The 13,607-nt window shown below is 37.5% G+C and overlaps 1 protein-coding gene across 2 annotated transcripts; it reads left to right on the top strand.

Annotated features, from left to right (window-relative positions):
* Nucleotides 1-106: 106 nt before the first annotated feature.
* On the top strand, nt 107-12,804 carry LOC133529015 (SWI/SNF-related matrix-associated actin-dependent regulator of chromatin subfamily B member 1-A). 2 transcript variants are annotated; one of them, XM_061866595.1, is made up of 8 exons: nt 107-317; nt 686-876; nt 1,644-1,806; nt 2,865-3,012; nt 3,457-3,668; nt 5,586-5,762; nt 6,426-6,564; nt 10,619-12,804. In XM_061866595.1, exons 1-8 carry the CDS (start codon nt 237-239, stop codon nt 10,708-10,710), a joined length of 1,203 nt encoding a protein of 400 aa, XP_061722579.1. In that variant the 5' UTR covers nt 107-236; the 3' UTR covers nt 10,711-12,804. The 2 variants fall into 2 exon arrangements, with proteins under 2 accessions (XP_061722579.1, XP_061722580.1); XM_061866596.1 differs by lacking the exon at nt 10,619-12,804 and having other exon boundaries at nt 6,426-6,605.
* The last annotated feature ends 803 nt before the right edge of the window (nt 12,805-13,607 follow it).

The following is a 13,607-nucleotide window of genomic DNA, read 5'->3' on the forward strand; positions in this document are numbered from 1 at the left end:
TAGGCATCGTTAAAACTATCAATTTCGATCCCAAATGACAACCAAAAACCGATAATTGCTGTTCAACGTTCATCCCTAGACGTTTGACGGCTTTAAAAAAAAATAGACGCCGCCATTTTGACAGATTCTTCCGAGTTCCTGTTCGATTTTGATATAGAGACATGTTTAGCTTTATTCGTTGGAATTAGTGTTATTTAGTATCTTACTGAGCTGGAATAAATTAAACAAACTCCAACATGGCTTTACGAACGTACGGCGATAAGCCGATTAGTTTCCAGATTGAGGAAGGAGGAGAATTTTACTGTGTTGGCTCAGAGGTGATTATTTGGTTATTCTCTTATTGTTTATTTATATTGCAAATATTTAAATATTTTTTTTTGTATGACTATATTTTGTGAAATTTTTAGTAAGTATTAAATTTGATCTATGAATTATATTCATTAGTATTATATATGGAATAATATTTACAACATCAATAAATTGCTCTGATAATTAGATTAAGATAATTATATGTAATACTGTCTTACTATTCATAAGTGCTTGTTGCTAGGCCTACATGAATAAAGTATATTTGAATTGAATTGAATTGAATAAATTATATTTAAAAAGCTTACTCGCATACCAAAACATAATCTATATATTTGGTTTATTGCCTGCATAGTAGTAAGGTGTATTTTGTGTTTAGGTCGGCAATTACCTGCGGTTGTTCCGTGGGTCTTTATATAAAAAGTACCCTGGTATGGTCAGGCGGACCCTGACCAATGAAGAAAGAAAGCGTCTGGTAGACAATGGGCTAGGCCAGCATGTTCTATCAAGTTCTGTGTCACTGCTGAAAGCATCGGAAGTAGAAGATATTATAGAGGGAAATGATGATAAGTAAGTTATAAAGAGTTCTTGTGGATAGGGATCTGTTCATTTGTTAATAATAATAAATAATAATACAGTATTTGCACCCACTACCATATTAAAAGTAAATTGGTCACTCCTGAGGCTGAGGTTTCTGTAATATAAAATTCAGGTTTTTGTGCCTAAAGTGGTTGTTAAATTGTACATTTGGTATATGTATCATAATGATTTAGTCTTAGATTCATTTGTTTCAAAAGAAATGTACAATATAAACTTGCTCACAAGCCGGATTAACACAACACTACTTGGTATGTGGTTGGGAGAAAAGTTATGTGCAAGCCCTCATTTTCAGTTACTTAAGGTTTTAAACTTTTCAATTAAAAGATGTTTCTTGTGACATGTTGACATTATGTCGGTAAACAAGCATACAGCCCGCCTGATGGTAAGCAGTCTCCGTAGCCTATTTATGCCTGCAACTCCAGAGTAACATGCGCATTGCCGACTCCAACACTGTACCCCCATTGAGCTCTGGCAACCTTACTCACCAATACACACATGAGACATGATTGCAGTGATTTGATTTACTGTGAATGATGGATGGTAAGCTGGTGGAAGCAGTAGCTCAATAACTGGCAATCCAAAGAGAGAGTTGATCATGGTTAAATTTATCAATTTATAGCAATAATAATGATATAATTATATGTTGAATTTATTCTCTTGGATGTGAGTGTGAACAGGCACTATTAAAAAGTAGACTTGTTAGAGCTAAAGTGCTGATGATAAGTCTTTATTGGCAGATACAAAGCAGTGTCAGTTAGTCAGGAGCTAGCAACACCTCGGGAAAGTAAGAGTAAAAAGCCACATAATCCATCATGGATGCCTGTGATGCCAAACTCCTCACACTTGGATGCGGTGCCTCAAGCCACTCAGATTAGCAGGACCAGGGTTCACAACAAGAAGGTAAAATAATATTATTTACAGTACATATGGGGCTACTTTATAGCACTAGTGCGAGAAGTAGCATATTACGTTACTGTGTCGAACATTTAAAGTGCCATATGTACTGTAAAACGTTGTACGATACATGTGCGAATAGGTAATTCGCAACTCGTGTCGATTTAAAACACTCCCTTCGGTCGTGTTTTAATTTATCGCCACTCGTTTCGAATTTCCTATTTTTCGCACTTGTATCGTAATGTACTATTTTCAAGCTTTCAAAAGTAGACAGGAAAAATCTAAAGGATTTTCTTATTCTATTAAACTGTGTGAGGTGAGTATTGTATTGTAAAAGTGTATTCTTGATCATATTTTGAAACTAAAATGTCAAAAATAATCATAAGTACATTGTAGTATGTTGTAATTAGCCTAAATTGAAAAAGAAAAAAGATGTATAAAATATCCGGTGTTATCTGATGTCTTCCCATTTGAGCCCGCCCCATGTAACCGCCACCATACATCAGGTGGGACAACTAATAATGATTTATATGAATTCAAAATGCACCTATTCCCATCTTTGCTTGATGGGGACATGGGAATACACCAAATTCCCTTGCTTTGATGAAAAATCTTACTTCTCACCGATAATCAGTTGTCCAAAGGACTATGCGTCAAAATGGTGCAAAAACCAACAGAGTTGAGAATCAGGTCATTAGATAGGTATTTCTATGTATTGTATTTCGTTCTATGGGCACCAAGCGGAAACCCATTGCTGAATTGAGATATTTGTATTTTAGTCAAAATGTCATGATCCTTATTGCCTAGGCAATAGAGTCCACCGCTGGCGATCGCGGCGAATGGTTTGCAGCGCAGCGCATTGCCTAGGTAATAAGGGTGATGACATTTTGACTAAAATAATAATATCTCAGTTCTGCAATGGACTTTTGTTTGGTGCCCATAGAACGTAATGCAGTACATAGAAATTAGAATTTATATAAGCCTTATTTTAGCTTACTGAGGGACTTAGTTGTGTGAGATTGTCCTATATGATATTTATTTATTTATATCTGTTTATGCCCCAGGTGCGCACATTTCCCCTGTGCTTTGATGACACAGACATGACGGCGATGCTGGAGAATGCCTCGCAGAAGCAGATCCTCGTCCCCATCCGCCTCGACATGGAGATTGAAGGCCAGAAGCTCAGGGACACTTTCACTTGGAATAAGAATGGTGTGTATAGCTTATCAGCCTGTGGATATCTCTTGACATCAAAGTCTCAACACTCAGTATTGCTGATTGATACATTGTAAGGATTTATTCCATTTACGTTGTACATAATTTACACACAATAAGTATTAATCTGTTTAAGATATGGTTGCACCAGTCACAATCAATGGTTTTTGGTAAGAGAGTTGGACCACTCTACAGTTTTTATGCCAAGTGCTATGTCAAGTATGGAGTTTACAGGGATATGTATCTCAACTCTAAAAAAACTAAAACTTATTATGATTACAGTGATCTGGTGCAACCGCTCTCTTTTCTCGTTTTTATACATTGTATACATAGTAATGCTTCATTAGGTAAAAGCCTTGAATTTGAAAACTACTTTATGAAAAAACATGAAGGCTTTGCACAGAAATAGTGTGCATAATTAACAAAAACCTTCTATTCTAGAATCAATAATAACCCCAGAGCAATTTGCGGAAGTCCTCTGCGACGACCTGGAACTGAACCCGAGCACGTTCGTGCCGGCCGTGGCGTCGTCCATCCGACAGCAGATCGACGCCTTCCCGAGCGAGCCCCCGGCCATATTGGAGGAGCAGAGCGACCAGCGGGTTGTCATCAAGCTGAACATACATGTTGGGAATACTTCGCTTGTTGATCAGGTTAGTGAACACTCGTTTTGATTTTCTATTCTATAGCGTAATATTGTAATATAATAATATAAATTCCTTGTTAGTGTGTTGGTGTCCGCTTTAAACTTATGAAATAAACCAGGTAAAATGACATCCGAAATCTGAAAGACCATGAGCAAGCCACAGCTGGAATGACAAAGGAGAATTTTCTAGTACATTTTGTAGTTAAAGAAGGCTCTATTCAATAGGAATTTGCCATGATCCTTAAGTTGTTCTAAAACTGTTGCTAAAAGCGTCGTAAGTTTTCGCGCTCATAGCACCAAGAAGGTTGACAAACCTGCGGCGTTTCGCCGACGACATTATCTTTTTCTCCCACACTGCACCCCATCTTGAGAAAATGCTACAAGACCTTAGCATGGTAAGTCTTGAAGTCGGACTCGAAATGACCAGGACAAAAACCCAGTTAATGACCAATGGTGCGAAACGTGGGATCACGGTAGATGGGCAGGATATACAACGTAATGTTGACGAATACACTTATCTGGGCCAGATAGCATCCTTCGATAACAGGCAGTCCAAGGAAATCGATCGACGCATCGAAAACGCCTGAAAGAGCTTCTGGTCCATGAAGGCGTTAACACATTCACTGATAGGAACCCACCTGGTGGGCGCTCGTGAACTTTTTCCAGATGCCGGACAACCCGCTGGGCGTGTTGTTTTGTACACAGCTATATATCACCACCGCATAGACCACCGGTTTCTGGGGTAGTGCGCCGTTTTTTGTCTGGTAGTGAATGTGTTAATGAAGGGCAACGTTCCACTAGCACTAAAATATTAACTTTTCGACATGTGTATCCTGCCTATCTTAACCTACGGCGCCCAAACTTGGTCACTAACAGAAGCTCAAAAGTCCCGACTCAAGATTTGCCAGCGAGCAATGGATCGCAGCATACTCGGAGTCCGTAGAATCGATCGGATAAGGAACAGAGCTGCGCTCCAAAACTGGTATCGCAGATGTGGGTGTGAAGGCCGCCAATCTGAAATAGGATTGGGCGGGAGACATCTTTAGGATGCACCCGGACCAAAATAGCGACCGAATGCAGAGAGAGAGGCAGGCCAAAAACGAGATGGCGAGACGACCTGGACTCATTTTGTGGCGACTGGCGGAAGCATGCAAAAAGCCGTGACGAGTGGCGGAAGACAGGGGAGGGACACAGTGTAGGCTAATAAAAAAAACACCAAGAAGGCTTAAGAGGAATTCCTAGTTGCTATTTTCCATACAAATGCTCTTGACTGTTGCCTCCCTGGATTATTAACCTAGATTAATGATTTTTTCAAATAAGATCAATATCATCAATAAGTATGCTGCTATATTTTGCTTTTTTGGATTATTTTATTTTGAAGAAACTCACAGCGTCTCGAAAATTGCAAAAACAGCTCAATTGAATTGGCTGAAAAAAAAGGCGCAGTATACAAATATGACAAAAAATATCCAAAAAATCAAAACATAGTGCATAGATTATTTATTCTTTTTGCAGTTTCCAACATTTCGTAATGATTGGTGGCCTTTTGGAGGTGGAAACAGTCGAGAGCGAAACCTCGGTTTTTGTAGTTTTTTGCTTGGGAAATTTAGTCCGAGCTGCAGTTGTCCTTATCGCACGCACGCACGCCCGCCAACCGCAGCGCGACAGAAACATAGCTTCAAAAATTGGAGATTTGAAAATTGCTCAGCTCGGAATTGCTTTTAAGGTATACTGTCAAAGTATCCCTCAATCCCACATGCAAATAAAATTCATATTTACAGTAGCCTAAGCAACCAAAAATAATCTTCTCAAGTTTTTGTTCAATAATAAATGCGTGATTAGATTTTTGATCTGGGGAATTCAATTTGGTCCACTAGAACTTCAGATTATGATTGATATTTGTTTTTTCCTGTATTTTTCCCAGGTGGAGTGGGACATGTCGGAGAAAGAGAACAACCCGGAAGCGTTCGCGACTAAGCTCTGCGCCGAACTAGGGCTAGGCGGGGAGTTTGTGACAGGCATCGCTTACTCTGTCCGCGGGCAGCTCGGCTGGCATCAGCGGACCTTCGCCTTCAGCGAGGCACCTCTTCCTGTCGTTGAGGTAATACAGGCTCCTCATGTGTCGCTTAATGTGCTTTTATACTGAAAAGAAAACAACACTAAATTATCTGTGCAGTTACTTTGTCAGTAGAAAATGGCGCGAAATTCAAATTATCTATGAATAATAATTCTTCGCGCCTACATTTTTAAAAGTGTGTGCCAGAGAATAAATACGAAGATGAAACACGTAGAAAATTCCATCATCATCATCATCTCAGTTATTGGTAAAACAATTGTAGCCTCAGAGTTTGAGTCTCATTTATTTTTTCACTATGATCGTTGTGTGGAGGTGTCCCACTTTAAACATCAAGATTTTCGTAAATAACAATGGCGCATCTTCGGCCGAAAGCTCCAAACGCCGCAAATGTGCCGCCCTACGAAGCGGCTACATGTTTGCGACGTTTGTCGTAGACACTTTAGGGCCATGGGGCCAAGTGCGCGTCGGCTGTATAAAGATTTGTCGGTGCGCCTAATAGAGGCTTCTGACGACCAGAGGGCTGGCCAATATTTCGTACAGCGTAAAACTATCGCCATTTAGCGATAAAATACGGCCAACTTTAAAGGCCTCTGGGCGGCTGTTGGGGTCAAATTTTCTATCTATTGGTTTTTGTACTCAATTTTAGTATGTTTAGTTTTCTTTTTTTAACCTGTAATTTGGTGCCAGACGCCGTACCGCCAGCCGTCGGAGGCGGAGGCCTGGGCGCCGTTCCTGGAGACGCTGACGGACGCGGAGATGGAGAAGAAGATCCGCGACCAGGACCGCAACACGCGCCGCATGCGCCGCCTCGCCAACACCACGCCCGGTTGGTAACATGCACACACACACACATCATTATATTATATAGTTAGAGGCTCTGTCCTGATTCGTCTATAGGCTAAGAGCGGTTTCACATTGTTTTATCTCATATCGGATGGCAGAAAATACGCCTTTTCTATTCAATTATTAATTTTTAGTGCATACGAAGCCGTATATGGTAGTTGTAATATTCAAGTATTTAATGATAGTTGAATATTACACATTAGTTGAATGTTATTAATTTGACTAATTGAAGTATCAATTGGGTGTTTCCTATCAGGGACTGTCATCTTGGCTAGGCCTACTGATTCGGTACAACTCAACTTGGGGAGTTTTCGGGCTTATACCCTATTTTTTTAATGAAAAAAAATTGATCCACACTTTATTTGTGTTTAATTTGTCTAGATTCAATAAATGACAAATTTGTTAACAATGTGTTTATCACAACAAAATATTATGAAGCATTGCCTTTAATTCGCTCAATATTGTTCTTTTATTTATGCATAATTTATTTTTGTTTAATTATGTTAAAAAAAGGCATTTATTTGGCAGCGGTAAATTATGCACATTTAGCAATGTAGTTATTATTAACGTGATACTTTTTACTGTCCTTTAGATATATATTTACAAAAAAAATTCAATAGTTTGATCATCTTTAATAACTACTGTTTTATAAAAACTCCCATATTTTATATCTCTGTTTTCCTAAGTCGTACTTATTGAATTTTTAAAATATTATTGACTACAGTATTTATTGTGTTTGTGTAATACATTTACGATCTTTACAATATTTTTCGTTATGATAGGTACTTAATGAACGTTAATAGGTATTAAGGTGGGGGTTTTGGGTATTTATGATTAATTTATTTTAGTATTATACAATTTCTGATTTAACACTTAATATCGTCGTTGCGCTTACCAAATCTGATATGTGCGCGATTTTAATTAAATGAATTAATACCTTATGTGTTTTATTGCTAGGTGACTATTTGGCGCTAAAGTACGGTCACGTCTAAAAATATCGATACGAAAAAAAGTGCCAAAAGATGTATACACGACTTAATTGCTCATATATTAAGGTAGTGTATACATATTTTTGGCACATTTTTCGTATCGATATTTTCAGACGTGACTGTACATACTGTACTGTACTGTATGTGTACTGTAATGTATAATTGTTGGTGCAATAAAGAATATTTACTTACTTACTTACTTACATATCAGCTTTGGAAAGCGCAACGACGATATGACATTCCACGGGTAAAGGTACCTTACGACGATTGGCGCTTTACGCAGTATTGGAGCGTCGTTAATAATAGCGTAAGCGCCCCGTCAGGTACCTTTACCCGCGGAACGTCACATATAGTAAATAAGCACTTGGAACACACATATTGGACCTCTTGTCTCTTTTGTGCCAGTGTTTGACTGGTACAGAATGCCTTATGGCGTTAAGTCCGCCATTTGTATTTGTGCAATAAAGTTTAAATAAATAAATATTGGCTGAAATTTGAATATTTACCAAAGACGAATACGGATGCTTTACACTGCCTAAATGTAATTTCGTTTTGTTAATGCATACATGAAATGTAAACTAAATAAATAATGTGTGTTTCAAGATAACGTTGTGCAGTTTGCGCATGAAAGGGAACGCAGCGAAAACGCAGTTACGCTCTCATTAAAAAAGGGTGTTATCAAATAACTTGAAATTTGACATCAACATTCAATAACATATAATTATCTATCTGGTAATATTTTTCGTTGCTAGACATTGTTAAACAAAAAAAAATAGAGTCAGTAGAAGTTTTACATGCAAAACATATAAATATATTTAAAAAATGCTATAAAATGTGTTCAAAACGCGAAAGTTTAAAATGTTACCTAATTTAAGCATTTTCGTTTAAAATGAGAGCATAACCTCGATTGTATGGTAGCTTTTTGGCGGCGGACTCGTGACTCGTTAGAGCCCGTACTCTCACACTGACTTGACAAGCGACAAATTGTGGAATTACCACCACAAACAACTGACCCTCTATTCAAAAACGTTAATTTATGGGTGTATTCCTATCTGTCCCAGCTGGCTAAAGATGGAGATTCATATAACTCGTTCCCATCTGCCCCCGCCCCATGCCCCACGTCACGCTCGTGGGGTGGTTACAAATAGGAATACACCAATTAATGTTTTATCCCTGTCTCACACACGCGTAAGTCCAAATGACAGAAGGAAAAGGGTGCAATTATTTATCGCGGTCGGTTTGGACTCTAGCTGATTGTTTATAATATGTCGATTCTATCGGTACATTTCATTGAAAAAAGCGAAGTATGCAGAGGCCTTATTTAAAATCTTTAGATAAATTAACTATTGATTAACATTGTTAACTCAAAAGAAGACAACACTTGAATAGTCTTTTACATAATAATGGAATATAATTATAAAACATTACAAAAATCCGGCCTTATTTGTCGAATATATGACTGAAGAACTTTTTATTATCGTAGTTATTAAATATTTATTGTTTTTAAATGTACCTATTTACAAACTATAGATTTAAGACAAACAATTAAACTATTTGTGACCGCGGCCGGCAAAACTTCCCACTTTGTCGCTTGCCACAAGGACGAGATGTGCTAGTATCTTTATACGAATAACCTGACAAGCCGTCCTTATGGCAAGCGACAAAGTAGGACGTTTTGCCAGCAGCGGTCACAATTGAAGTGTGGACCATGAAAAATAGTTCTTTGTTTACCTACTTTCCAAGGTGTTTACGTTACGGAGAGTTCTAGTGCAAACCTTAGGTACAAGCAGTGTTCGTCAAACGTTAGTGAGAAATGAAAATATTGAAAATTAACCATTACAAATTGAACCGTAAACTTTAACCGGTTTAAGGTTCAATTTGTAATTTTCAATAATTTCAATCCTAATTAACGTTCGGCCAACACTGGGTACAAGTCATAATCATAGTAAAGGTTGCTAAGTAAAAGTCATTCAGGAGGCATCAATGATCTAGACTAGAAAGTCAACGATGGTAACAAATGGGTAAAAATATGATAAAAAGGTCTCATGGACAAATGAATGTTGCAAGAAAAAAAAATACTGTCCAAATAATTCAACCGAATACGAACATTGAAAAACTTGCTGAATATGACGAATACCGAATATTCGGCCCATCTATAGAAATAATTAATTACTGAACAATATATTTGTTAAATTCATTTCTTGAATATAAAAACTAAATAATTGTTAACTTACTTAACTACTCTGAATGACGACGAACGAAGACCAATCTTCTTTTCAAATTCGTTGATTCGTAGAATCTGCAGTTGATCTCATATTTATTGTAACCAGATTGATGCCGGCTGCATTAACTTATTTATTATAACTTATTAAATTTAGATAATTACGCATTTTTAATATTATCAAATAAGAATAATGATGCCTTTTATAAGTACAATTGCAAGGAGACCGACTTTAAACATCGCAAGAAAATATCAATAAATCAAATGTTAGGAATAATTTTGCAGAGTAGGTGTGATATTTTCTTATGATTTTTACTGTCTTTATTAAATTAATAACTAAACGTAAGTGGACTGTTAAAATTTCTATCACATTAAAGTTAAAAAAAATAATACATTGTTTTATTTAAAATCTCGCAAAATTACTTCAAACTTGCACTGGGTGATTAAATTGACACAATCTGCTTACCACTATAGTTAAAAAGTTTTATTAGTTTAAATTGTTTTTATATTTAGCATGGCAGCTTTTCATAGATTTTTAGACTGAAGTCAAAGGATTTTGAAGCTTATATACAGTAGTTACAATCCATATTTAAATGGCAGCGATAATCTGCACCACCACGCACAACCCTATTTTCGAAACTTATTCAATTCTATACCATATTCTAGCGCTATAAAGTACATACTCAAATTGACTTTGCTATGGTTTGTAACGCGTTTAGATAAAGCCGTAAGCGCGGCGCTGCCATTTGAAAATGAAACTTAACTACTGATTATAAAGTTCAAATTCCTTTCGATCTCGACGTTACAGTGGTATTTTTCTGTGGCAGATGTGTCATTGGGGCGCGCCGTGAACCGCCTGATCCGCGCCGACGAGGCCCTCTTCCAGTCCACGCCGGAAAAGAGGAGGAAAAAGATTTAATCACCCAGTACCGAGTTCGGGAAGATGGTGACAAGTTTGTCAAGACCCTGACAATTATACTGTTGGCATACTTGTCACGCCACCAACTCACAGGGGTTTAACTCCCTGACCGCCAAAGACGTCAACTGATGCGCGCGGTTACAACCCAATATCCACCTTCGTGCATTCCGACAAGGTTCACTATGATACACCGCGCGCGATAGGCGTGGCGGTCAAAGGGTTAAAACAGACAAAAAAAGCATTTGTATTCTTTAGGATATAATTAGATGTCTGAAATAGTTGTATTAAGAAACGTGGGCAAATTCTACCGCTTTTTGATTGTAAAAACTAGGAATAAATTGGCAAGTTTTGGGAATGCCATTGAGGTTGGCTAACTCATGTCATATTGCCACTCCTAATAATAATATAAAAGTATAGCAGTTAAGAGAGATACGAATGGAACGAATGATTATTGAAATTTACAGATGCAGATAAAAAAGTACCTATATAGTTCGTGTCATCCACGATCACGCGCAGATTTGTCAAATTTAACCCTTAATAACATGACAATACAAGTCAAGGCACGCGTCATCGTGAATGACACGATCTAAGGAGATAAAAGATCTAAATTTAAAACGTCGCTTTATCATTCCATAAAGTTGTCCCATACAAACGCGAATTTTCAGAAGATCTGAAGGCACAGGAGTGTCTTTTTCAGTGAGAGTCAGAATGGCGGGTGTACCTAAATAAAATTGTAATAGCAAGCAAAATATAAAATGAGTATAACTTGGAAACCACAAATAAAATGGCTCATATTATAATTGAATGTGAAGGTACAAAAAAGGTACAAAAATTTGGCATTTATAGATTTTATCAATAACCACGGGAACATAGCGTAATAAAGTACACCCGCCATTCTGACTGTCAGGATGGCGGGTGACCTGTTTTTTGATGATAACTTTATGTACCGTGAGGTACAATTTTTTTTAAAGGAGGTACTAAATAGTACAAATTAGGTACAAAAATATGGTATGCTTTTCATTTGATTTTATTTAGGTACACCCGCCATTCTGACTCTCACCTTTTTCAGTGACAAATAGTCAAAAATATGCCTGTAACCTCCATCCGTCCACGAACGAAGTGTTCATACACGTGATGGCTTCCTTTTTGCACACTTCGATTACATTTAACCCTTAACCATTGACGTGTTTTTGCGGTGCCCGAATGTGAACGTTAACGCGACGTCATAACGACTATGGCGACGTACCACATTCGTAAGTCAGTGGTTGAGGGTTAAGCGTGATTCTAGATCTGAGACTTACACGTACTCTAAAATGGTAAAAACGGATAGAAAACAACAACCAATGAATATTTGCTTCAGTAACAGTAGAGTAAAAAAACGGTCATACCATTTTAGGGCTGATAATAAATCACGTGGTACTGAGTCATTTATGTCACTACTTCTTGGCAACAGTTATTTTAACTGTTTATATTCAATATGTTTTATCATGCATATTTAGGTATGTACGAGATGTATTTGCATTGTGAATTCTACCCAAATGTATAGCCATTAATTTTAGGTCTGTCTATATAAAATAATAGAGACCCGCACCGGCTTCGCACGGGTAAACCTTAACAAATTATACACATACAGCTTCCTCAAGAATCTCTACTGATAGGCGAAACCTGCATGAAAATCCGTTCAGTAGTTTTTTAGTTTATCGCGAACATGCGGACAGACGTGGGACTTTGTTTTATAAGATGTAGTGATTGCTTAAATCTTGTAATGACACAAGTCGTAAGTAATTATCATATCAGCTTAAAAAATTCCCTGCGGTACGAACACTTGAATTATCTCCATAACGGACTGGTTTAACCAAGAATTTCCTTTAGGGGTTTAAAGGGAAGGGTAGTTTTCATCGCGCATATATTGCAGGCATTCGAAGATAGAAGAAGACGAGACATTCGTAATAAATATAATAGTAATCATATCATACTACATAGAACTTTATTTTTACTTTGTCATTGTGTTTCTATATATGTAGTATTCCATTTATTGTAATCTATTAGCGTTTAAGAATTCTTGTCGTGTAATAAAGTAAAATAATACCGAAATGTAGTTTCATTTGTAAAATGTGATGATACTACGAAAACAGCCGTCTACTCGATTCTTTAGAGTGACGTTTGTGGCATTTTCTGTGGGCTACCTTAAGCTTTTGAACGCCAGACGGCGAAGGAATATGCCGTGCCCCGGACGCCAGGCGATTACGTTTATATAAGCCAAATTGAACTTTATCGAGTCCCGCGTAAGTCCCCGCGAAGCTGACTGAGATTGTCCTCAAATATTTAGTTATTCTTTTATTATATCCATACAAACGTAGGTCCTATTTTCCTTTCTGCATATTGACATTATGGAAAACTTTCCTTGTTAGATATTACACATTTTATACAATTAAATCAATGTGTAATGGTACCGCAGTTGATCAAAGGCGCGTAGATTCGTTCTCAACTCGATACGATAACATTGTCTTCACGCGAATTGCGGGTCACATTCAAGGTCCTGTTATCATAATTTGGGGCAACGTTTGTATATTTGTCCGTCTGACTTATCTAATACATGATTCACCCGTCTTCGTGAAATTCGTCGAGTTTGACGGAAAATTTAGATAATATAATATATAAAAATAATTCAGTCTATAACCGCGAAAAATTATAATAATTACGTCTTAGTGAGAGTAAAAGATAATCATCCCTGCAATTTGCGTGATCCGGTTTTCGCGGTAGGCCCTCTGGCCTCCTCTCAAGCACGAGAGGGTTTTTGGCTATAGTCCCCACGCTGACCCAATGCGGGTTGGGGACTTCATATACACCTTTGAATTTCTTCGCGGATATACCTACATCCGCGTTTCCTCACGATG

Source organism: Cydia pomonella, chromosome 20 (genome assembly GCF_033807575.1).
Source record: "Cydia pomonella isolate Wapato2018A chromosome 20, ilCydPomo1, whole genome shotgun sequence".
In the NCBI taxonomy this organism is placed as follows: Eukaryota; Metazoa; Arthropoda; class Insecta; order Lepidoptera; family Tortricidae; genus Cydia; species Cydia pomonella.